The 27,763-nt window shown below is 33.9% G+C and overlaps 1 protein-coding gene across 1 annotated transcript; it reads left to right on the top strand.

Annotated features, from left to right (window-relative positions):
• Positions 1-27,763, top strand: LOC123533905 (uncharacterized). The gene is made up of 9 exons (XM_045315879.2): positions 1-105; positions 6,749-6,836; positions 8,265-8,431; positions 11,491-11,615; positions 18,872-19,017; positions 19,820-19,892; positions 21,522-21,717; positions 23,845-23,938; positions 24,879-27,763. Exons 2-9 carry the CDS (start codon positions 6,767-6,769, stop codon positions 25,091-25,093), a joined length of 1,086 nt encoding a protein of 361 aa, XP_045171814.1. The 5' UTR covers positions 1-105; positions 6,749-6,766; the 3' UTR covers positions 25,094-27,763.

The raw sequence follows: 27,763 nt of genomic DNA on the forward strand, positions 1-27,763 counted from the left end.
GTTTTAGTCACTTTTATACCCGGTTATCCATATATTTGCACACGATCAAAACATTTTCTTATTGCGCATTTGTTGTTGGAAGTATTTGTACGAATTAATTAAGAGGTAGGGCTTTGTTTACAATTCTTTTAACACAAATTTGAATTATTACTTATAATTATTTTGAATATGAAATAATTTTGTTATATTCAAGTAATAAAATTATTAAATAGTAAAACATTTTGTAATGGAAATATTACTATTTCATATGTTTTATACGGACTTTGTCCTTCATTACTCTATACTAGATTAGCCACTAGACTGAATTTCAGAAATTGTCAAAACATTTCAACTTTGTGACAAACGTTAGTCTATTTTAGAGATTTTCTCAGAGACCTGATTTTAATACTATCTGCCTAGTATCATCCGAAATCTTCTGGGAGCATTGATTGGCACCTTTGGCTATTGAATTTCTTCTAGATAATTTAGCACATCATGCCAGTGATCGAGTTATGTAGCGAGATTTTTAATGGTTATGACTTTTCCATTCAAAAGTTCTTCTAGATATTTGTTCTGAGAAATAATCTTACAAGGAGAGATTAAATGTTTTTCATGATATAGATCTAGGTAAAGATATTAAAGAAGACGTACGAGTTTGTAAAGTAATGGCATTTTTGTTGAAAGGTTGACAATGTATGACCTTTTTAAATCAATGAACACAATGTTTAAACGATACTTAGAAAATAAAAGATGATACTTCCATTAAAGAAACATTGTAGTCTTTTAAAATGTTGCTTAAAGTTTATGAATAAATCTGTCTGACTGTGATTAATCTTGCAATTAATTTGATTACGCATTCAATGAAATTACTTTTTTATCTCCTTAATAAACAGAAATAGAAACATCATTTTTATCGAAAAAGGATCTTGCCACGACAGCCAAAATCAGATATAATTTGAGATCACATTAAAATTTTGCACCCTTAACCATTAGCGTTCTTACCAAACGGGTGATACAAATGAAGAAAATTGAAAAAAAAAATATTTATTTCTTTCTGTTTCAATTTTCAAATAATATACTAACTCAAATGCCAAGTAACACTCAAGCATGATACATCATTATATGTCATAATTTTATCGTGATTTTTCTCCATTGTATACCCATTAACATGTTCAGACATTTCTATCCAGTGTATCCAAAATATGGTCCTTGTCTTGCTCAGTTCTTCAAAGGGGTGAAAAGATACAGAGCATCCACGATTTGTATGTCGTCATGCTCCTTTGTATATACTCCAGGACCGGGTCGCAATTTTGCACTTCCCTAATGAGCAGAATCAGGGTGGCTATTTTATAAATAACGTGCATGTTTTGTGCTTTTAATTAATGGCAAGATCAGGACTCTCATACAAGAATACAGAAAGTTATCAAAACGAAAGTTTTACACAATCCATTAAAAATGGCATGCCAAAGTCATCAATTTTGCACCTTTTGAACAGCCCTCAATGATCCCGCTGCAGGAACAACGCCCAATTTTATTGCTTTTCTCAATTTACTAGTCCCTACTGAACTTCAGGATATAAACGGAATGGGGCCCATCCAGCTCGTTTTTTCACAAAATAGCGAAAAAGTTCCTGAGTATCAATCAACAAGCACGGAACGCCAAGGTGACTCAACGATTCATACAAAGCTAGCAGCAGTTAAATTTACAACTTACATCAAAATTTTAAATGTATCGGCTGTTTAAATTTTCTAAAGAATTAACAATCATTATCTCTCACCTTAATTTACAGACATCCAAAATCACGAAGTTCTAATTATAACAAATATTGACGGGGGCCAAAATTCGAAGTGTACCCTGCTACCTAATAGGTCTGGCGAAAGAGTTCAGTTTAGGCGAAAATGATGGGGGATTATTCTTCAAAGCAAATAACCAGCTCAGTATGTGTGTAATGTTATAAAAAGAGTTTAGCAATGTGATATGTCGTTTTAAACACGCTAGTAAGTAAATATTTGATTAAATTTGAAAGCGCTATTTCTAGATGCATATATAGCGTTAAGTATCACGTCGATGTGACGGCAACATAATATGATGATTAAAGCATTGCTATTCATAACAAACTTCTCAATTGATCATATGTAAGAACCCGTCATTTAACGTTACGTCATTTTGACGTAACGTTACTTCCGTTGTTTTTTTTTTTTTTTGTTTTTTTGTTTTTTTGTTTTTTTTGGGGGGGGGGGGGGGGGGGGGGGGGGGGGGGGGGAATGCATTGCGCCGAAACGTTGATAAAGTAAATATTCCAACACGAGCCGTGCATACAATTATTATGAAGTATGCTAAATCCAAAAACAGAGGAGACACGCGGATTTCTTACCTCAATCAGCTTTAAATGAAGCCCCAAAAAGGGACCTGTGTTTTATTCATTTAAATCATATGTTTTTGAAAGCAATTTCCAAAAAACTTACTTTATGACCGCAATAAGTAATAATTGTTGAGACAATATTTATTAAGTTACATACACATTTGATACATAAGACACAGACAAGTGTCATAGATAAGGCCCTAAAAGAGGGGTGGGGTGAGAATTGTTTAAAAATCTCATTTACAGGATGACTTTATTCTTTAGTATGAATATCATTTCACTTAAATAAAAAAGAATTAATTGTAGTACCGGTATTTAATGATATCAAATCGTTATTTAAACATTAGTTACATTTTGAGCTTCATTTAGGGTACGAGGGTTGATTCAAAAGTAATGTCACTGCGTCAACGGTACGCTTATTGATATAAGAATAATAATAAAAATATACGATTTTATAGCTACAGTGACATTACTCTTGGATCAACCCACGTATTTCATTAAACAAGTTCACATATACGTACATACTGTAATTCATATAATGATCTGCATTCCTGTTCCGTACAATTTTCATTCTCACATCGATTTGACCTTACTAATACTGCACATGGGGTATGGGTATGAATGTAATTACTAGGCAAATATATTTACATTAAAAAAGAGGCTAAATAAACTTGTGGTTATTTTGTGTTGTTCTTGTATTGCAACATCTTATTTAAATCGCAGTAAAACATATGTATAAAACATAACTTTAATGACGGGTAATGCTTTTCAAGACAATTAATGACTTCAAGCTAATGTATACCATCATCCTTATCATCCTTATGCTTTCTTTATAACAAAAGAAAATGGGATGCGTCCTAGATGTATAGTTGTATTTATTATTGCTCGTGTAATACCGAAAAATAAGATGGTTTTATAGGTACTACGGCACTACTTATTATGTCCAAATGATTAAATTATTAATGATTATTACGTTTCTATCCGTTGTTAGACGTAGCTATCCGCGCCGTATGTGTGACTGGGGTATTATAAACAATGTCTCCTTAAAATAACTGATGTCTCCTTAATACCCGAGTCACACATACAGCGCGGATAGCTACGTCTAGCCACGGATAGAAACGTAGTAATCCGTATCGAGCCGTACCTTAGCCGTACCTTAAAGTAGCAATCCGTATCAATCCGTAACAATCCGCACAGCTCAGGTACCGATCGATACGGATTACTACGTTTTAATCCGTAGCTAGACGTAGCTATCCGCGCCGTAAGTGTGACTGGGGTATAAATTAACTGAATTACATTTATCCTACATAATAAAATATGGAAAGTAGCCTTTTGGACAAATAAGGAGACAAATAAGGAAAAAGTGTAATTCTAGCTCGACTATTCACAAAAAAGTAGAGCTAATGGACTCGCCCGTGCGTCCGCGTAGGCGTCCGCGTCCCGATTTGGTTAAGGTTGTTTGTATATAAGCTGGTATCACAGTAACCGCTAGTGGGAATGGATTGAAACTTCTCACACTTATTCACTGTGATAAACTGGCTTACACTGCACAGGTTCCATAACTCTATTTTGCTTTTTACAATATTATGTCCCATTTTCGACTTAGAAATTATTGGTTCAGTTTTTCTATGTAAGCTGGTATCTCAGTAACCGCTTGTGGGAATGGATTGAAACTTCACACACTTGTTCACTGTCATGATATAACGTGCAGTGCAAAGGTTCAATAACTCTACTTTGCATTTTATAAAAGTATGCCCCTTTTTCAACTTAGCAGTTTTTGGTTAAATTCTTATATGTAAGCTAGTATCTCAGTACCCACTAATTGGAATGGATTGAAACTTCACACACTTGTCCACTGTCATGAGCTGATAAGCACTATACATAATCCTGTTTTGCATTTTTTCAAAATTAGGCCCCTTTGTCGACTGTTTTTTATTTCAATTGACAAGGCTGTTGAATAGTCGAGCGTTGCTGTCCTCCGACAGCTCTTGTTATCTTAGTTTCCAAATCGGCCTATATGATAATATCATTTCTCTGATAGACATTTGCGAATTAAGTCGAAGTGGACTGTTGACACCTAGGATGATTGATTTTTCAAGGGGACCGTCTCAACATATTTTAATCATATAATGTGTGTAGGCTTATTGTGCTTTATTCTCGCATACCAGAGGTTTACCATAGTTCCCTGCTTGTTCGTCCCGGATCTCTTACGAACCTGTGATGGATGAGAATAATTATGCCACAACTGTGTAATTGGGGATACAGATTTTGCTTTGTCTCTACGTGCTTGATCGCTCTTAATTACTTCGATACAACGATAAATAACAAAATGAATTATGCCAGACTTAGAATGTTGAAAAATCAGAGTTCCGTGGATTGCTCAGTACAATACAGTCCAGGACACAACTTTTAATCGACAGTAACAGTAGATATAGAGTTATGTTTCAAAATAATTCTATGATATACATTTATTGTACAACTACCAAGACCCGCGCAGGCATATTTTGTATCGCTAAAGAGACCTAAAAATGTGTCTGTTAGGGTAACTGCATCTAAAATCTTACCTAATCCCAACTGCTATAAATGCGAGCAAATTGCATATTCGAACCATGCAAAGCTGTTATTTATTTATATATTTTATATCTTAATTTTCTTTCGGTGCATAGTCAAAACTAACACATTCAGGATATATTAGTTTTTGTTGTAATCGTTTTTGAAATCTTCGTCAATGTTTAATTTAATGTAAGACTTCTGTATCTACATTTTGACAGATTTTTGATCAATGCATCTACCCAGACATTGCAAATATTTCAAGTTTTCTCACGCGAAACATAACTTTTTTCTAGTTAACGTAAACAAAATTTGATATTGGCATATTGTCATATAGGCAGATGTGCTGATCCAGATTTGAAAATAGATGGATAGATTTACTTGAATTGCAACCATTACAAATCTTCAATATCACGCCAAGAGAGACTTTTTTCTTACTCGAGACATGATTTAAAAATAAAACCCATTTGGCATTTGACAATTGAACAGCAGGTAGAGACAGGTGGTCCGTTTTTTGTACACATGCACAAATCGATTACTTCGAGGTTCAATGGACATACATTGTGCTATGTAGGTATGTTTGTAGAAAACGAACTCTCGGTTGTTGCCGGAGAAACTTGCATGCACTATAAATTGTTGGGTAATTGTTCATAATTTCAAATGTAAAATTCGGATCAAGTATACCTTTGAGATATGGTCTGTAGCTTGTATCCACTCGTATATATGTATGCTCGAACCCCCGCACGAGGTGTCTTTTTTTTATAAGAGTAAGACATCAAGACTTTTTGAACAATTCTTGGCTTTATCAAGGTAGCAGTTCATGGCTAAAGATAAGTCTGAAGGAGGCATCCGGGGTCTTCCTCCCAACATTAAACTGTACTTAGATATCTATTGAAGCGATGCAAATATCGGTCAGGGTAGTACCGGGGTATACGCCGATACGCCTGTGCGTACAATTAAATTTGACACCGGGAAATAAAAAAATGTGAAAAAACCCTTTTCATGTTTTTTTTTCTTTTTAATTCATTCTTTCATTTTTGGTCAGTAGCTTTGTTGTTCTGTTTTGTTTTTGTTTTGTATTTTTGTTTTCTTTTCTTTTTTCAGGAAAACTGTTTTGGAGTCCATTTGTAAAAAAAGAAAAATCCTTTTATGTGTGGAAATCCCCATATATATTTCAGTTCCTTTTTTTAATTATTATTATTATTATTTATTTTATGGGTTTTTGGATAAGACATCTGATTTGAAAACATAATTATGTCATATACTGTAATGTAACAGACAAATCTTTTTTATCGTGTTATATTATCGATCCCATTCCAATAACAGAAACAGTTCCTTACATTAAATCTCGTGTAACGTTACCAAAGTGAGTTGAAACTTTTTGAAGACGAAAACAATAAGGAAGAAATTCGCAATTTCAATATACAAAAATGACCAAAGCCAACACAGCCGATTGGGTATTAGAATATATTCAGCACGGACAAAACTTGTTATTGTCTGAATAGTAACTAGATAATTATGTCTTCTTTCGACTGGCTTTGTCTTTGCAATCAATGACTGGCAAAATTCTGTAACGAGTATCAAGAGAATGATATGAGATTTAGGCAGAAGTATTTTGACATTATCAGAAAAATGACATCAAATAAGCTCTTAAGAATTTGTTATTACAGTAATGTTAGTCAGTCTTTTTCAGCCATTTTTCCAAGCTCGATAGTAATTCTAACATCCGCCAATTGTATTAGAGCCTAAACTGAATATAATGTAAAACCGTTACCTTGTTAAGAATTTTTGATTGGTAATCTATTTCTCACATTATGTTTTGTCACATGTATTATCTTATACCATTTCTATTTTCAGATTTTGTTGAAACTAGACATGCACGGATTACTCTTTCTCTTTGTCATGGCACTGATGCTATGTACTATACACGGAAATCCAAACATTAGTAAGCTTCATGTTAAAACTTGTATAAATATTTAGAATGATCAAAGGAAAATAATCATAACTAATTTATACATTTGTAGAAAATAATTATTCTGAATACCATTTTTATAACAGGTTTAGCACTTACAAAAGAAATCACGCCGCTATATGTTAGAACATTCTTAACAAATATTTTACCTTTTATACCTTTTAACGAAAACAGAAAGGTAATATGCTGCTAGTAACTTTTAAGTTATTTCAACATCGTGACATGGCTACGCCTTTAAAGGCAGTTTACATGATACAGATCAAAAGAGCATATCCTGTTACATTTATCTTTTATGATTCAATATTGACGTCCAAGTAAATTATGTTTTATGAAAATATTCTAACTCGAAGGCCTATATTATTTGTTAATTAGATCAGTGCTCGAGTAATAAAAGGGTCAACTAAACTTTGTAATATTAAAAATATTTACAACGGCCTTAAATAGGAAACTTCATCCACAAGAATAAAACACTCCATATTTACTGTTTTACAATTTGAATGAAAATAAAACGTGTATACGCACCACACTGTTCGTCTTCTTGTTAAGAGTAGATAGCTTTTACACGATCTACCTTTAATCCACTGCCGTACACAAATGTATCGTGATTCTCACATTCCACCAGTCATACTTGAGTAGGACGAGCTATAAGATGATACTAATAGAACAAGCCCTTGATTAGCAATTTCCAAGAGTTGACTAAACAAAACTCTTTTAAACCCGTTCTACATTATGATGTCAGAAAGTGGCAAGGATACATTTTGCAACAGCGACATCGTTTTCGCAAAAAAAAATTCTATTATTACTTATACTATTCTTGCTCTTTGTATGGATTCTTACTTTCAAGGGAGAGATAGTTTTATAAAATTTACAGTGATGGATATGTTTCTCCCTGCTATAACCTCACAATTAAAGTCAGACACTCGCAGTCATTACGTCTTGACCCAACTAAGCAACAAATCTTCCTTAAAAAATCTATCGTACCTACCTTGAAAATCGTATGTTATATATCATGTATGGAAATGAACCACATACATTTTATTCAAGTGCCATCAATATAAATGTTGTCGTGGTGAGGCCCGCCCCATAAGCAATTAAGTAGGAGGTCTCTGTCCCGGTTGCGCGGGATTTACACGTAAGCGATGTGATCTTTGATTTATCACATGGAAACATATCTAATACTTAATATTTCAAAATATCCGCTCATCTTTTCTTAGAAAATATTGATTCCTGTTTTTCAAGTACGAGTTGATATACATTTTACATTATATTTTATATTACGATATTACGGTATATATACGCTTGGTCAAAGTAAATTACTATAGCTAATTAGTACATTTACCTGTTTTGTGAAGGACTGTTTTATTACATTAAATCTTGTCATACGTATTCGCACTTTTACAGCGAAAGTCACATGTAAAGCCGGACCAGAATACACCTTTACAACTGAAGGGCAAACTGACGATGGTGTTATTTTTGTCAGTGGCGTGTGTGCATCAAAAACAACAGCTACAACAATCTTTGAATATACATTTGCAGATGGCGATTGTGGTGGTTCTGCCCCGGCACTGGTAAGTAAATGACTTGTAATCCAAAGTACAGCTATGACTAAGAAGGAAGACTAAACATATTTCTTTAGATGAAAGAACTTGACCTTTCAGGTTCAGAACCTGGACGATTATGTTAAAATTATTCACAGTTTGGGAATTAAATTTCCCGGTCGCTGCAACAGCTATTTGGGGTTTGGACCAGCAACGACCCTGTCTAGATCTACAATTTGACCAACTACATCAAAGACCATGAAATAACTATATGAAAGTTCAAAAATGTAAAAACTTAATCAAAATCAATGCACTTCATAAACATCACAATAATTCTCACCGATCTCTTGTCTTTACTGTAACCACCAGTCATTATTCGCTGCGAATGATAAGATATCGAGACCCCACGTATCTGCGAGAAGGACAAATGCTAAGATATCGAACCTCCGTGTATCTGCGAGAAGGACAAATGATAAGATAAGTGATAAGATATCGAACCCCAAGTATCTGCGAGAAGGACAAATGATAAGATAATAGACCCCCAAGTATCTGTGAGATATCGTGCCCCAAGTATCTAAATGATAAAATATCGAACCCCCAAGTATCTGCAAGAAGGACAAATGATAAGATTTAGACCTCTTAGACCCCCAAGTATCTGTGAGAAGGACAAATAATAAGATATCGAACCCCAAGTATCTGTGAGGAGGACAAATGATAAGATATCGAACCCCCAAGAATCTGTGAGAAGGACAAATGGTAAGATATCGAACCCCAATGTATCTGTGAGGAGGACAAATGATAAGATATAAAAACCAAAGTATCTGAATGCTAAGGTGTCGAGCCCCAAAGTATCTGCGAGAAGGACAAGTGATAAGATATCGAGCCCCCGTGTATGTTTGAGAAGGAGAAATGATACGATATCGAACCCCATGTATCTGTGAGAAGGACAAATGATAAGATATCGAAACTCAAAGTATCTGCGAGGACAAATGATAAGCAAATGATAAGATATCGAACGCCCAAGTATCTGCGAAAAGGACAAATGATAAGATATTGAACCACTAAATATCTGCGAGAAGGACAAATGATAAGATATCAAACACCCAAGTATCTACGAAAAGGACAAATGTGAGAAAAGTACAAGAAAGCGTTGTATTACATTTAAAGAAATAATATTTATTGTTATTTATATGATATGAAAAGGTGAATATTACAAGGCTATTACACTTTGTGATACGACATAAAGAGAAAAAAATAAATAAGAAAACAAAGAAGAAAGAAAAAGTTATTGTAGCAGAATTGTCATACTAATTAGATAAGAAGATAATAAAACGAAAGCAATGCCACTAAGTAAAAGCAATTAAAGAAGATGTGTAGAAAATAAGTACACGAATGAACGTCATATTTTTGTTTTTGTTTTACACACTTGTAAAACCCGAAACCGAAGTACACATATCCTATAAAGGCCGTTATCGTAGATATGTGTACGAGGTTTCGGGTTTTACAAGTGTGTAAAGCCAAACAAGATACGACATTTATTACTTTTGTTTCTTTTCATAGTCATTGTTTTCAAGCGGTCTTCTCTTAAGCAAAATCCATCTATATCAACATCATCAAAATTTCCCTAAACTGAAATATACCTTTGAATTTACCTTTCCAGAACAAAAACCTCTACCTACAGTCGATGTTTGTATCTCCCAAAGGATGTTGCTCTATAAAGGTTGCACTGTAAATGCTTTTTCATTTTCATTACAACAGGAGAAAACCAAAATCGAATACTGAGAACTGAAAATACCGATTGTCATTAATTTATAATATTCAAATAAATATATATACAATAAATATATCTTAGTGCTAGAATTAACATCTAGACATACTTTCAGCAAATCTTTAAAATATTGAATTAAATTTTGTCGCAATATTCTGGCATAAAACTGCTGTTCTTGTCATTTCGCTCGTGTGCTCTTTACATATGCACGTCACGTGGCGAAGCGTATACATGTACATTATACACGTGATTACCCAGCGCATGACATGGGCTTCAATATTTAGCGTTTTATGCTAGAATAGTGTTAACACGTTACGATGTATACAGATTCCATCGAGATACGTTGCCGCTACCCGCGCTCTACAGGACTCGACCATTTACCAATCCCTCGGTATTCTGCAGATATATAACAGAACAGAACAGATGATTTATTTAGACTTGTACATGTTTACATCGTCAAATATACACTGAACATAACAAAACAACAATAAATAAAAACAAAATGACCGAAGTTTTACAGGATGTTCACATTTAAAAGATACAGACGATGAATTGTTCTGTATTAATTGCTGATAAAGACAATCTATTTGACAATGCGGTTCTAACATATAGACATTGATTAATGAACATATTTCTATGTTCTGTCTTTAACATCTCAATAAACTTATACGTTCTGTGTCTTATGTAATAACATCGTTTTAGATACCTTTTTCTTATATCGCCCATTCTATGCACTCTTTCGAATTTAATTTCAGATACAAAGTCTTATACTTGTTTCATTTTATTTATTAGAAAATCAAGAATTACATTCTCACTATCCTCGCTATGGGGCCCTTCAATGTTACAGAAAATAAAGTTATTTCTCATTGGATGACTCTGCATATATACACAATCGTTATTCAATTCTTAATTTTTCGTTATTCTGTAACACGAAAAAACAACAACATTGATATGCTTTGATAATGAAGGATAACCGATTATTGCAATGTTTTAAAATAAGCAGAATAAAAGTTGTAATGGCATATGAAGATAAATACTTAAAAGTTATATATATTCTCGTGTACATTTTCAATACATTTTAATACAGTCAAATCTGTGATAAAGACAACCTCTGAACAGAGACCACCTGGCTTTAAAGACCATTTTAACATTTACAGTGTATTTTGACCTGTGAAAAAGACCACATCCCAATAAAGACCACATTTTGGCTCTTCAAATGATGGTCTTTATAGACAGGTGTATATTATAAATAAATCTTTGATATCAAACCCAACAATGTATTTCAAATGTAGTTATCAGTCTTCTGATTAACTTTACACAGGGAAGCGAAATGAAAGTAGTAGTACAAGAAATTGAAGACATCAACTTAGGGAGTGACTTCATCGCTATAATTAATTGTAGCCTTGACACAGATCCAGTTATAAAAGAAGTGTCTGCAGACACAGCGTAAGTAAATTAAGTTATTATAAGGATCAATAATATATTTGTTAAATAGGGTAAAAACTGTGTTTTCGCACAAAATACAATAATCCAGTTTCTATCAACGCTCTGTGTAATTATTTCATGACGATTGTAGGATTGTAGTACACCCAAGATGTAAAACTGTTTTAAATGTAAAACTGATGCTGGTCTCCAATGTCATGAAAAGAACGTAACAAATGTAAAAACTGTGTTTTGCTCAGAAATGTAAAATTCCCTACAAATGTAAAACCGATTTCGAAATTCGAATTTCGTGGGCGAAAACTTCAAAACAGGTCTACACATGTACCACGTGTTTGTCACTGACGCCGATTCGTACAACGCGATCGGATATAGAGGATATTACAGGAGTGTCTTTTAATATTGAATTTATTAAAGGAGTTGAATAAAATAATAAAATGCGAGGCTGTGCTTTCTTACACTTAAGGTTTCGATGGAGGCCTTGAGAAACAAAAATCAAACAACACTAAATCATAGAAAGAAAGAGTTGTTTGACATGAAAATCGAACAGCATGTAAAACATGTATATTACTTTACGAAACAAGTGTCAGTATACTGATATAAACATTGAATTCCGGAAAAGGGCTGCCTAAAGGGGCTCCACTTCCGGACAGTTAAACGCCTTTAAAAATTCACCATTTTCAAAGAACTGTTACACATGTTTGTTTTGATGCATTTGCAATAGCGTGCGAGTGGTGAAATTTCACGTAACAAGGTGGAACATAGTTTTCAGCAATTGTTTATCTTTTTTTCTTTACAAATGGCATTCATTTTCAAAAGGAGACAACTTTTTCTCAAAGATTACTTAAAATATTCGGGAAAAGTTGTTTCCCTTTGAAAATGAATGCCATTTGTACTTAAAATAATCGGGAACAGTTGTCTCCCTTTGAAAATTAATGCAATTTGTAAAGAAATAAAGATAAACAATTGCTGAAAACTGTGTTCCACCTTGTTATGCGAAATTTCACCACTCGCACGCTATTGCAAATGCATCAAAACGAACATGTGTAACTGTTCTTTGAAAATGGTGAGTTTTTAAAGGCGTTTAACTGTCCGGAAGGGGAGCCCCTTTAGGCAGCCCTTTTCCGGAATTCAATGTTTATATCAGTATACTAACACTTGTTTCGTAAAGTAATATACATGTTTTACATGCTGTTCAATTTTCATGTCAAACAACTCTTTCTTTCTATGATTTGGTGTTGTTTGATTTTTGTTTCTCAAGGCCTCCATCGAAACCTTAAGTCGCTATTAGTGTAATATCAAATTTATGATAAAGCGAGGCTGAATAACAACTCGTTTATAAATACAACTTCTGCAAATGTTTGCACTATAGCAGGCATACATGTGTTGAAGAATTAAAGAATGTCAGTTTTGGGCAAACATCAAAAAGATATGAAACTCTATGTTATTATTGTTATTTTCAACCATGTTCGGTGTTTATAGGATTTTGCATAATTATGTCTTTAAAACAGCTACTGTAACACTACAAAATGATGGGTGGACAATTTAAGGCTCTGACTGTATAATTGCATTTTATCAACTCAATATCTTTTAGGCCCTACTTTTAATCTATTTTTATCCAGCGGATCTTTCTGAGGTTCTAAAAACAAAGTATAACAAATATATTACAGTGTAGAGAAACAGAGTATGGCATTCCGGGAGTTGTTACTGCGCAACATTTAACACAGTTGCCGGTCTGTTACTTACTGAACTTACTGATTCTCTTTTGGTGTTAATAATAAAGTTAAATAGTTGCGGACGGTATCGGACACGTCGCGGTAAACAAAATAAATGTGAAAATGTTTTCAGTCGGTTAAAGGCGAAAAGGTCGGGAAAAAAAACAAATGCAATTGAAACTAAGAGTTCGAAGACAGAAAGTAAAGACAATGCAGTATATGTTTGTTACTGTTTATTTATATGCAAGATTTATGCATGATTTAATGATAGCTTATTAGTCCCCTACTGGTTGAAAACCAGTTTCGGGGACTACAGGAATGCGCTTTTCCGTCATTCCGTCCGTCCGTCTGTCTGTCTGTGCCCGCGAAATGATGGTTAAGTGACTGCATAACGGTACTTTCTCTTTGATGTCATTCATTCCGTTCTGTTTATGTGACCTTTTTCTTTTTATGTGACTGTTAGAACAATAGAGAGAACAATGGGGGTGTCACATAAATACCGTTTCGTTAGAACGCCCGTCCGTCCGTCCGTCCGCAATTTCGTGTCCGGTCCATAACTCTGTCATCCATGAAGGGATTTTAATATTACTTGGCACAAATGTTCCCAATGATGAGACGACGTGTCATACGCAAAACCCGAACCCCTAGCTCAAAGGTCAAGGTCACAGTTGGAGGTCAAAGGTCAACAGGGCTTTTTTCCTGTCCGGTCCATAACTCTCCCATCCTTGAAGGGATTTTAGTATTACTTAGCACAAATATTCCCCATGATGAGACGACGTGTCGTGCGCAAATCCCGGACCCTAGCTCAAAGGTCAAGGTCACAATTGGAGGTCAAAGGTCAACAGGACATTTTTCCTCTCCGGTCCATAACTCTCCCATCCATGAAGGGATTTTAATATTACTTGGCAAAAATGTCCCCATGATGAGACGACATGTCATGCGCAAAATCTGGATGCCTAGCTTAAAGGTCAAGGTCACAATTGGAGGTCAAAGGTCAACAAGGCTTTTTTCCTTTCCGGTCCATAACTCTCCCATCCATGAAGGGATTTTAATATTACTTGGCGCAAATGTACCTCATAATAAGACAATGTGTCATGCACAACTTTCAGACCCCTAGCTCAAAGGCCAAGGTCACACCTAGCAGTCAAATGTTAACATAGCATGAACAGGGTCTGTTTCGTGTCCGGTCCATAACTCTAACATTCATTAAGGGATTTTAATATTACCTGGCACAAATGTTCTCCATGATGAGACAACATGTCAAGCGCAAATTCCGGACCCCTAGCTCAAAGGTCAAGGTCACAATTGGGGGTCAAAGGTCAACAGAGTTTTTTTCCTGTCCTGTCCATAACTCTGCCATCCATGAAGGGATTTTGATATTACTTGGCATAAATGTTCCCCATGATGCGACAACAGGTCATGCGTAAAGCCCAGACCCTTAGCTCAAAGGTCAAGGTCACAATTGGAGGTCAAAGGTCAATAAGGTTTTTTTCCTGTCCGATCCAGAACTCTGTCATCCATCAAGGGATTACAATATTACTTGGCATAAATGTTCCCCATGATGAGACGACGTGTTATGCGCAAAACCCAGTACCCTAGCTTAAAGGTCAAGGTCACACTTTGAGATCAAAGGTCAAGAAGATTTTTTTCTGTCCGGTCTATAACTTTGTCATGCAAAACATGATTTAGATATCAGTTGGCACAAATATTCCCCTGGATGAGACAACATGTCATGCGCAAAACCCAGGCCCAAGGTCTAATGTCAAGGTCACACTTAGAGACCAAAGGTCAGACACAAGAATGACTTTGTCTGGAGCATTTCTTCTTCATGCACGGAGGGATTGTGATGTAACTTGGCACAAATGTTCACCAACATAAGACGGATTGTCATGCGCAAGAACAAGCTCCCTAGGTCTAAGGTCAAGGTCACGCTTGTTTTTAGAATTACGTCCCTTTGTTTTTACTATAAATAGATTTTATTGTAACTTTTTTAATACTGGCGGTAGAGAAAAATCGAGACCACTTTTCTGTGGTACAACATGCATGTTACATCCAATTTTGACCTGTCTCTACCTGGTAAAGAGTTTCTTGTGGACTTATATTAAATAGATTTTTTTTTTTTTTTAAGATTAATTTCCCTTTGTTGTTACTATAAATAACTTATATGATAACATTTTTATAATCAGCCAAAACAATTCAATATGAAAACAACTGTGGGTTTTTATATATGCACATTTTAATCCAAGTGTGTTGTTATAACATATTGTATATATAGTACAATATTGTTTATACATCATTGACAGATATTAGTTCATTTTGTTATACTGCAGTACAGAAAATTAGGTGCCTTCCAGTAGGGGACTTTGTATTGCATGGCAATACTTCATTCACTTGTTTATACTGTTGTTATATGTGTAGGAAAGTAAATTCATTTCTGAGGTGAACTGAAGCTAGTTCACTTAGTCTTTTATACATTTAAACCGCTTTTTGAAGAAGAAAAAACCGTAAATGTCCAGTTTTCAGCTGAAGGAGTAGCACTTTATCCAGAATTAACCTGATTAACTCTACTAAATTATATAAATTATATATTGGTACAAAAAGGCTACCATTTTTCAAAGGAGTTCGGCAGAAAGTTGTCACTAAAATGGTTCACTCTTGCTTATCAGAGGAGATCCATTATAAATAATGATGTGCTGCACTATGCATAAAGCAAATTTAAGACTGTTTCTACTTATATACTCCCGAGGATGCAGATGCTTCTGGTTAGAGTAAAGATAAGAGAGATAAATTAGTAAGTTCGAAGTTCTTGCACTCTGAATCTTTCGCAAGGCCGTCTGTTACTATTTTGTTATTTTACCCACTCCCGCTCCAATAACAGGCCACTTAAAACCGGCCTTTGTTTCAGTAAATAAACAACACAGTATTTGGTCTAGATAAAACTTTCAAGGTAAATGAAAAAAGCTCTTTTCACATTTGTTTAATGCAGGAATATTGTTTTACATTTGTGACCAAAACTTTGTGATGGTCTTTATGACATATGTGACAAGCATCATATTTCAATTAGAACAACAAGGTTTCACGTTTGTGGAGCGTTTTCACATTTGCTGTTAAATTATTTCACATTTGTGACTGCTTTCACATTTGTAACCATTTTTACATTTGAGGGCCCTACATAGGATCATTCATGATGACTGGATGAGATTCTAGTCATTACCGTAATCCTAAACAGAATTAATTTAATGACTTTTTTATATTTGTTTTATCAATTTAAGGGTTTGTCCAACTGTGAAGCATTCATAACTGGCTAGACCCTGAAAATCGAACCAAATTATTTGAATTTCGCTTAATACTAGTTGCAGTGATGCATTTGATAACCAATTAAAATATTTAAAACATTCGTAGTTTATTTCCTAATATTTTTAAACCTGAACTCGCTTGGGCTATTCTTATTCACAGTACTGCACTGCACAATGTGTTGCCATTAGGGTATTTGTGCAGCTTGCGTACCATAATCCAGTCAAAGATTCTCGATTACTGATTTCTTTGTTTTCAAAAGCATATTTTATGTAAATTACGCCAAACGGTTTTGTATAGTTGGACTTTTAAAAGTTTTTGTTTAGATCTTGAACCCATTTGACAATTTACAATATCTACCCAGACAATGCAAAGTGTACGCCCACTAATTATAACTGCTTCTTTCATGCTTAAAGTTGAAACGCTCGTTGTCATGGAGTAAATTCACTTTGAGGTCATGCATGGTAGTTTTACTTGCAAATATATTTTGTTCATTCTAATAAATAATTTTCAAGAAAAAAGTGATTTTTATAACAATGCACTGGCTTCGATCTGTATTTTTTTCGTAGATGTTGAAACAAGTTTTCTATCGGCGACAAATACAATGTATATGTACCTCTTACGGGCCTCAAATATCCTATTTTTCACCCGCGTCATTTACATTGGAAAAGTATGTCTTACTAGAATGATACTGCAAAGATATCATCTCAGTTTTACATTTCTTTTTAATGTTTGTTTTACTGCTAAGTTCCATCTGACAGGGGTAAAGGTATTATAAACCCGGTCCCATAATCCTGTACAACTGATGTACTATCGTGGTCTCTATTTGGAACTTACTATGTATGAATTATATTGTTCAGTCTCAAACCAAAGAGTTTCCCTTTGGTTAGAAGGTAATGAAAATTTGAGTAACAAAATGGTTTAAGGCGAAAATCTTAGTACAGTAGGTCATATTTCTTCATTAACACCAAACACGTTAAACATTGGAGAGGACAGTAAAAGCAACCGAAGACTGAAATTTTTACAGTTCAGGTAATGCGCCTAGAGTTTGCCTTGAAGACGTGCGGTCAGTGCTGATAGCATTTGGGATGGTTTCATACTTTCTCTCATCATATTGAAGGTAACTGAATTATCACATTTCGCTTATCATGATATTTATCAGTCAGAAAAAATATCAGAACCAAACCTTATCTACTTTTATAGATATTTGATATTAATCGCCCCTACCCCATTGTACATCTCACATCAATATTAGGCAAATTCCAGCCAAAAATAATGGTGATTTTTTTGTAATGAGTAGAATCTGTTTGGTCAAATGGTACATTATTATTTAAATAAATCCTCTGCTTTTGATAAATACCTTTAGGTTTACACTCTTTTCCTTTTTGTAGAAAATCGATATTATCGTTTATTTTTACAGAATGGTGTGTGCAAGATTTCTGAGGATAATTTTCAAACTGTACAAAAAACAGATTTCAGCTTTTAACAACATACGGGTTCGAAGAAGCAAAGTGTGGTTATGAAGATCTCCGGCCGGCATCACGGCTTGAAGCAGACAAAAAAATATTTAAAATTCTTACTTTGTTTTAGAATGGATTCATTTAATTGTAGGGTCAATATAAGTGTGAATACTTATTTTCAGTCAATTGTTATGAGAATGAAATAAAAATGTTACAAACAGTATGTTTGCTTCTCTTTTAACATAAATGTTTTCGCCTTCGTCAACAATATTAACTGGCGTAAGACGTGTAAGATAAAACAAGATATTTGCAATAAACATGTGGATTGCCTAGACTGTTTTATCGTTTCAACTACTTTTTACCATATATGGTATATCTTTGCAAGAGTCTATATAAATCAGTTTCTACATTACTCTTATTACTTAACAAACTTTGAGAGGTCCTTACTTTCACAAAACCATGAAGTTTCATTTTAAGGACATTTTTATGCTTAACATAGATTCTTTGTAGGAAATAGTTGAAAAATCCTATCAAGTAAATATTAGTATCTCTCACATATAGGTAAATATGAACCCCTTTCATATGATGTATACCAGAGACAATGCTATATTCTTAGATACCGTTTAAAAGGGGTAGCCCACTATGTATATTTTTCATTTTACTGTCATTTTGGACGAAAAAAAGTTTTTTTGTTTATTTCATCCGAGATCAAATACTAGTACTTTTGCCTGTGGTATATTTAAAGAAGTTGTATCCTGTTGAAAAGTTTTCGCCTATTGAATATTTACTTCAGAGGAGGCGATGCAGAGACAATAGATGCCACAGTCAAACCAACGTTCGCGATTCAAATGGTAGGACGGGGAACTACTGCTCCAGTAGCTTCGGGAGAAATTGGCATGCCTGTGGACATTAAACTGGAAATGGATGCTGATTACCAAAGTATAATACTTTACATCATTTAAACAAAACATTATTCAGATTGAGATACATATTTAGTTTTTATTGCGAGTTGTTTGTTTGACATTCTGACATACAAGCAAGGCTTCTGGTACCTTTTTAGCTGGAAAAAGTAAATACTGTTGCTGTAAAAAAGAGTATGGCTATAAACACTTTTGTAGGGATTTTATTGTCCTTGGTACATATAAACGAAATTTGCGAAACTCATTTCCTCTTTACATTTTTAACACAGATTTTAGCGAACATTTTTGACATATTTATTGCGTTCATTAGAATAATAATAAATTAAATTAATGAGCCGCACCATGAGAAAACCAACATAGTGCATTTGCGACCAGCATGTATCCAGGCCAGCCTGCGCATCCGTGCAGTCTGGTCAGGATCCATACTGTTCGCTAACGGTTTCTCTAATTGCAATAGGGTTTGAAAGCGAACAGTATGGATCCTGCTGGTCGCAAATGCACTATGTTGGTTTTCCCATGGTTCGGCTCAGATAATATTGTAAAAAGGTATTCAATTATACAAACATACGCTCGTATCTGCTAAACCGAATGTAGCAAAGCTCGAAGTCCACAGTTACACTATATACATGTATATGTTTTGTAAAATAACAAGTGATTAATATTGAGTTATTATTTTTACAGTTGAATATAATTATGTTCCTATACGTTAAAACCTTTTAAATCCAATGTTCACTTGAAGGAAATCTTGACCCTGTATATGCTTCTTTTAATAAAATACATTACTCATGACGTTTATCTTAAAAATGTAAGTTTTATTTCAGATACATTCATGTTCCAGATCGAAAAGCTTGAGGTACAAACATCGTCTGCCTCTACAGATGTGATTTCAAATGGGTGAGTAAATCAGTTAGAACGAACAAAATATGTTAACACATCACTTCCGTTAGTTTTTGTTTAATTAATGTCATGTTTAAGTAATAAGATAAATCATAATTAAGGATTTCACATAAGTCAGTTTAACGGGTTTTGTAAATGTTGAGTTCTGTCGTCCATGAACAGGCTCAATAAAACTGAGCCTGCAACATTTTCGTTTATGTCGTGTTGGCGACCTGTGATTTTTCACAGTTTCTATGTCGTGACCATTCCATTCAAGAGAAATCTTATGTTAGAATTACATAGAGGATATTTGTTTGTTTCAGTGTAAAATCGAAATATATTTAACCGAGTGAACACTATAATTAAATATTTTCACGAGTAGCGCACGAGTAAAATATATTTCAATTTTGCATTGAAACAAACACATTTTCTTCTTATTTTATGTACTTTCAATGGTTTTAAACAAATTATATCCATTTTACCCGCACATAGTCACGTGCATTGCATCATGACGTCATAATTTCATGACGTCATGATATCTATGTAGAAAAACTGTCAAATAGTTCTATGAAATTTCCAGATTTCTTTTAGATTTTATTACGATGGAACGTATATTTTCATAATCCTGTAATTATTTATATAGATGTACGTCTATATCTTCACTGAAGTATATTTTACAAGGAATTTAGGATAATGTTTAATTAACAATCATTCGCATTCAAGTGTAGTTCCGTACCAGAGAAAAATAAAAATGATATTTTCTCGGTTTGAAGCAGTGAAAATATCAGTTTCATTTCACAGATAAATTTCAGTATGTCACTGAAAAGCATAAAATAAGCACTTCTTATACAATTTGTTCTTCTATATTTACTAAACTCTTCCGGACAAATAGCAAAGGTTTTCTTTAAAGGTTGTTGCATATTTCGTAAAACATGAGCTTTTGCACAGTATAACAAACTTTACATACTTCTTGGAAATGTTGCAGAACAAGTCCATTTCAAATGAACACACAGTGTTTTCAAATATATAACAGGTGAAATAAAAAATATATGCCTGATCATTAAGGCATCCTGTTCAGCGTTTGTGACGTCATTTACACACTACTAAACCTGTTTAGCAAGTACGCTTTTAAATAGATTCACTATATTTTCAAGAATTTCAGAGAGAAAAAAAGCACCAGAGCCTTTATATTTCTTTCCTAGTTGCTAAACATACATATTGTTTTTCAGAACTAGGTAAATTTAAAATTACAGTGAAGGTCAACACATAAATTGAGTATGTCATTTACTTTACATTGTCATAAAAACAGATGATGAGCTGTTCATAACTTTTAATAGAATTTGAATGAACATTCTGTTCAGGACAAAACAAAGAACAAGTAGCCTAGACTTAGAGCATGACAGTAAGATTTGTGACGGATAGAACTTCGTTGGACATGTAACGTTGAACATGTGTACTCTTTTGGCGTATCAACTTTAAATGAATATACGCCAATACCTTAATAAATTTGAAATATGATAAAGGCAGAAGGCCGAATCTTCAATAAAATAAAAAATGTGTGAAAATTAGAGTCTTTGAACATTCGATATCCCTTTGGATTAAAACGGTTTATGTCCCTTTGGTTTTAGTTTTATTTCATATCTTAAGGTGTACGGATGCGAAGTATAAAGATGTTGTCTTTCCACAACCGGGTCCACCTACAGCTACAGATATGACCTTTTCATTTAAACTATTTTTGCCATCGAATACATCTGGCGCTACTCCTGTGGTCCAGGGTAAAACTGCCATCACTGTGACATACACTTTTACAATCCAAGTATGTGTTCCTGACCAGTGTGTAGCGGTAAGTAGTTAAAATTTCTTGGTACCTTCATGTTATCTAAAATGAGCACATTAACTGCATTTTTACTGACAAGTACTATATATGATCTTGAATGCCTGAAAGAAATAGTGTTGCTTATAATACTATAGCAGAGCGATGTTTCAATATATTTAAACACGACGAAGAGGTCATATGTCTGTTGAATAATTTCTTCGCAGCATATACCGATAACATTAAAATACGATTCTGCTATATTTCATTTCGGTTCTGATTTTATGTAAATAATTGGATGAAATAGATGTCCTCTATGTTTTATGTAGTAAACTTATATCTTTACGCAAATTGAATTGATATTTGAAATATTGATAAAGTTATGCTTAATTTCAAAAGCATACATTTATTCACTTTTAAAGATATTGGTAAAATAGCAAACCACATGTTACTTGTTTTGTTCAGTGTAATTATATTCAAGTAAGTCAGCTATAGATTACGAATGAGGAATAATAATACGTGTCTGCGTTTTAGTTTTGTTTCCCTTATCAGCACACATTTGATTTGTTTTATTTTTTTCCATAGTATCGCCGATCTGTTACAATACGTTTTCATAAGAGGTGTAATGAAAGATCGAGCTATCGGTATATACTTTGATGATACGCATCGATGCTGACTGTTAGGATTTCTTCAATTATCTATGTTTTCAGTAGTCTACAAAAACATACTGTGTGCATGAATTTTACCGATTACCCTGTATTTTCACCAGTTGCCCTGTATTGTCATGAATTACCCTGTACTATTACGGTATTAAGTGCCCTCTAAAATGTTGGCATACATCTTCTGTGAGAACAAACTTTGTGCAAAAGCGGGACCCACTTTGATTATTCCTTCGAATCTATGCTCAATTTAGAGATGAATGTGCTACAAAAAGTAGAGGACATCAGGATACAATTATATGATATACTGAACAAATTAGCTAACCTGCCATTTGTTAGTTTGCTCAAATATTAAACATTACTGAAAGCACTAATCAATGAAATTTCGTGTAATCTAAGAGCAGTATGCTGTTGATATGCAATCATATAAATCGACACATTTTACAGATTCAGACCATTTTTGAAAATCACAGGTATACAAAAAAAATGTATGTCTAGAATTTTCAAACTAGCAAGATAACATTATCCATCACAGGAAGAAAGTGACAACCAAAACAAATTCTAACACGACCCGATTTGATTTCCTGATAAACAAAGAAGACTGAAAATTATGTTTTCCTTCGTTTCTGAACTCCAGACAATGACTTTAAAACAGTGTTTGGAGTATATCATTTCTTTGTCATGCCCTATCGAAAAGAACATTTTTAAATTTTCATCAGGTGGCATTCTATTTTCCCTAAGTTTTAATGATATAGTTAATAGTTAATACATTGCATGCATATTTATATTTGAATTGTAACTTTTTGTTCGGGTTATAGCCCTACTGTAGTGTGTAAAATACGTGTATGTTGCATGAACGCAGATGTAAAATGTGTTCTTTAATATGGAGAAAATCAAAAATGAGTTGTGATAGTAAACAGAATTAAATTTAACCCTTCGATGATTCAATATTTTGAAGTTTTATTTATTTTATTAACAACAAATGTTCATTCAAAAAAGCTGCATTAAGGTATTTGCTAAATAGGAAATGGCGACTTCGCTATTTGGGTCAGCATATTAACATTAGTATTTAGGGATAAAGCCAACTAGTGTATGCTGCGATATCAATATTATCGCAAATGTCCTTTCTACAATATCAATATCATCGAATAATCCTTGCCGCAATATCAATAATATCTCAATAGTCCTTTCCGCAATATCAATGTTATGGCAATAGTCCTTTTCGTAATTTCAATATTATCCAAATATTATCAATTATATCACTATCATCGTAATAGTCTAAATAAACTTCAATGGGTATCTCTATTCATAATGATTATATGTTCATTGATACGATACTATTAAATCAATTCAGTTTCTCTTTAAATCTATTTTACTTTACAATTTCAACATTCTAAGATGTAAGTCAGAAATTATATGCAATGGACATTTACCCAGTTTTATTACCAAGGTAAGGTATATATCAGAGTTGAGATAGCTTATTGTAATCTTATTTCAGCTTTGCACATCCCGTCGGCGTAGAAGTGTTGACCAAACAAACTCCACAATCGAGACGGTACAGTACGCAACCTCTGTGACCATATACCCTCCAGGTAATACTCGACTTCATAAAGTGATAACTGACAAATGTCCTTTGTCTATACATGTTAAAGGAGAGTGATTGGTCAAAATAATGTGCATGAGAATAAACGCGATATTTCAAAGGCAACGATGATAACTGTGATTTTAATTATGTTGATGCCGATGTTGCTTGTGGTGATGACGATGATGATGATGATGATGGTGATGATGGTTCGATTGCTGTTTATTCAGTATTCAAATGCAGAGGTTGATAAAAATTATAACTGTTGCATCATCTGATATTTTTTTATACAAAGACGAAATATAAGGAAAATGATTTTAAATAGTAAACTTTGTTACAAGGAGGTGATCTTCCTTCCTAGCTAAAATATTTTCATCTCCTTCTTATCCTACTACTCACTGATGGCACATACTCTTTAATTTCTTCTTAGATAGGACAAGGAAAAATTATATAGATATTAAATTAGTATTTGATTAATTGAAAAACCACTAGTTTAACAATTAGTCTAACATGTACTTTCCTCATTGTAGAAAAATAGGTTTTGTACTTGTTTTCTTTTTTTTTCTTCTTCTTTGAAAGGAGTAACTACTACACAGTTCATTGTATTTTTGCTGTATTTACATAATAATAAATGTAATTGTAAATATGCTTTGTGTAAACATACAGGAAATGACAAGTTTATGTCGGTGGTTATGTTTGCTTTTAATCAAATTTATATGTAAATTTGCAAACAGAAAAGCCAGCAAACCTTATCACTGCAAATGTTAATCAAACATTTACCTGTATTTTCATGAAGGTAAAGCAAACGCGTTATAATTTTCAGGGCTTACTCTTCCATTCTGAGAGCTTTTATCAGATGTAGTTGTCTTATTCATGCACACACTAAGACTCACATAAAAAGTTTTTCACTTCAGTGTAGGGATCTCAAAACCTTTAAAAATCAATTTCAGGTCAGAGGAGAGTGACGAACCAACCAAAAACCAACACAGACACAAACACCAACGTGTGTTTAGCCCAGGCATCCTTCTATGCTCTCGCTGTTTCCCTCCTAGCCGCCCTCGCCGTCTGCATAGGCATCAGTGCATGCATGTGTTATCGTCTGAAAAATAAGCCTGGCTACATGGACAAGGATGCATCTTACAAGAACAAGGCATTTAGTTATTGAGACTGTAGTGAAGAAGAAAATAGTTGCTTCAAGAAAAAAACTACTCCAGCTGTGTGTTTTTCCTCATAAACAATCTATCATTTTATTATATATGTAAACATTTTCTATCTGAAATTCAGCCTATAATTCACTAAATACGAAGCCCTTTATTTAAATAGTTCACCGTTCTAAACGAGTTTTCATTTGTATTTGTCTAAAGCTATAGTATATCTAGACTTTTTTTATTCTATATAACGGCATAAATAACTGTATGTGTGTAACAAACAAACGAAATGGGTCATTAAAGCAGCACCTTCATCTGCAATCTAAATGCATTTGACTGTCGTGGATTTTGCCAGACCGAAACCGCTTCGTGGGATCCAGGTCAGGCAAAATCCAATCAAACCGAATACAACATTGCAGATCAAGGTACCACAGTAATAACCATATTCTATTATAATTTTCTCAGTAAAATATGTAAATAGCTATTTTGGGAGCACAAAATGCAGCGAAGCAAAACAATAACAGACTCGGCTTGATTGAGTCGATAATAAAATGTGCAAAACCTCACACGCCCCCTAGCACCGGCTTAAACAGAACTCTTTTATAGATATTGATTGCACTACGTGATCCCAAAGGACCAGGACATCTAACATCACTCAATTCAAGTGCGAGGTTTTCGAGTTTAATTTCTTAATATTCATCTAATTTCCTACATTCGTGGTTTATTATGTACAGTGTTAGTAATTCCATGTACATGTACATCTTGAAATGCATATATATTTTTAAGTTTCGTTGCTAATTACTGGAATTTAGAAGTGAAAAAGTTTCTTGTTCACGTTAGCACGCACAAAACACGCACACAATACATAAGCTTACATATAACCAGGAGAATCTATTATACGTTTCTGTTTTTCATTTGTTAGTTTTTCATTCGTTTTCGTGCTATGTTTTTTGTAAAACATCACTGTTTTATAGCAATATACTATCTACAACTGCGACTATCGCAACGGCAATGACAGACCTCTGTTGTATAACTTACGTATAAGTTGTCCTTTACCAATCATGAATACAAAGGTTTTGATAATGATACTCGAAATTTAAAACAGAATTCCTTTTAAAAAATAGTGAAACTGCCTGACTCGCGACTTCCGAGGGATCTACTTTCCGGATTATATTCATATAATTATAGGCCAAATTTTCTTTACGTCTCTCTGAAACGCTCGTATGGCGATATTGTTATTTTTTCAATTATTGTTTTAAATATTGATATTTTTATCATGTATTGATTTGCTTATCTTTTATATGCCTGATTTTCTTTGTATTGTTATTCTAACATTATCCCTAAACTATCATACTATAACTTTTCATGAAAGGAGAAGTTAGAGGTATTTTCTAACGTGTTTCTTAACAGTTTCTTGATTAAAAGAATTTAATCAGTACATTTAATTTTGACTTGAAGCTAAACCTACAGTAAACCGATACAAGAAATCTTTGCAAATGAAATACATTGAAAAATGAACGAGATAAATATATCAATTAAATTTAGAATTAAACATGATTTTACTACTATATTTTTCAGTAGTAACTTTCATAGAAAGAAAACAAACTTCTTTTTACTCTTGAACGAGGGATAATTGATATACATTTTATGTGCATAGGGTATTTATTGGTTTGTAAACAAGAAATGTTATTATCTTATTGATCAATTTCATATCACTTTGCTTAAATACTTTTACCCAGGCCCCCTCCCTACCCCACCAACCCCAGTCGGCTGAGAAGTAACTTACTCTCATCAAAGATGCACCCAACTATTTTGGCAAAGAATCGATATTGTCTCATAATTTAGACCCAAACCTGCCCCCAGAGACCACCATTTCATAGCTATATTTCAAAAGTTTCCAGGGGAGACCCACTGCCTTAGCTAAATCGAGAGAGATATCCCCTCGTGTACCTCAAAATTTAGACCAAAAAATGCACCAGAAGCCATCATTTCGAACCTATATTTCAAACATATCTACGGGAGATTACTTTAACCCCCTAACAGGAGCGGAGTACCCTCTCCCGTACTTCAAAATTTAGACCCAAATCTGCGCCAGAGGCCACTATTTCATACATGTATTTAACAAATTTCCAGGGGGTGACCCATTGAGCCGCCTAATAGGAGGGAGTATCCAGTCGCCTGTCACATAATTTAGAACCAAAAAGGCACCAGGAGCCGCCATTTATACCAATATTTCAAAAATTTCAGGTTAGAGGCTCCCCTGACCATCTCTAACAGGAGGATTTGGGACCTTCTCCTGTACTCTAAAATTTAGACCAAAAACTACAACAGAGTCCGCCATTTCATACCTATATTAAAACAAAAATCCTTTGGGAGATCCCCTATCACAAGGGGATACCCTCTTCCGGGATAACCCCACTCAGCGCTATGCGCCTCAACGATGACGCATTCGTTCTAAACTGGTGCCCGCAATCAAATTCTTCTGGATCCGGGAATGTACCCTCTCTTTACTTTTCATGTAAATACAAATGTCCATTGTAATATAGACTGAGGAAAAAAAGATTTACATTGTTTTTGTACATGGGGTATTTATAGGTTTGTAAACCAGAAAATGAATTATCTTATTAATTTCATATCACTTTGTTCAAATGATTTGTTCATAATTAATAAACTGTACCTATACCAAG

Source organism: Mercenaria mercenaria, chromosome 12 (genome assembly GCF_021730395.1).
Source record: "Mercenaria mercenaria strain notata chromosome 12, MADL_Memer_1, whole genome shotgun sequence".
Taxonomy (NCBI): Eukaryota; Metazoa; Mollusca; class Bivalvia; order Venerida; family Veneridae; genus Mercenaria; species Mercenaria mercenaria.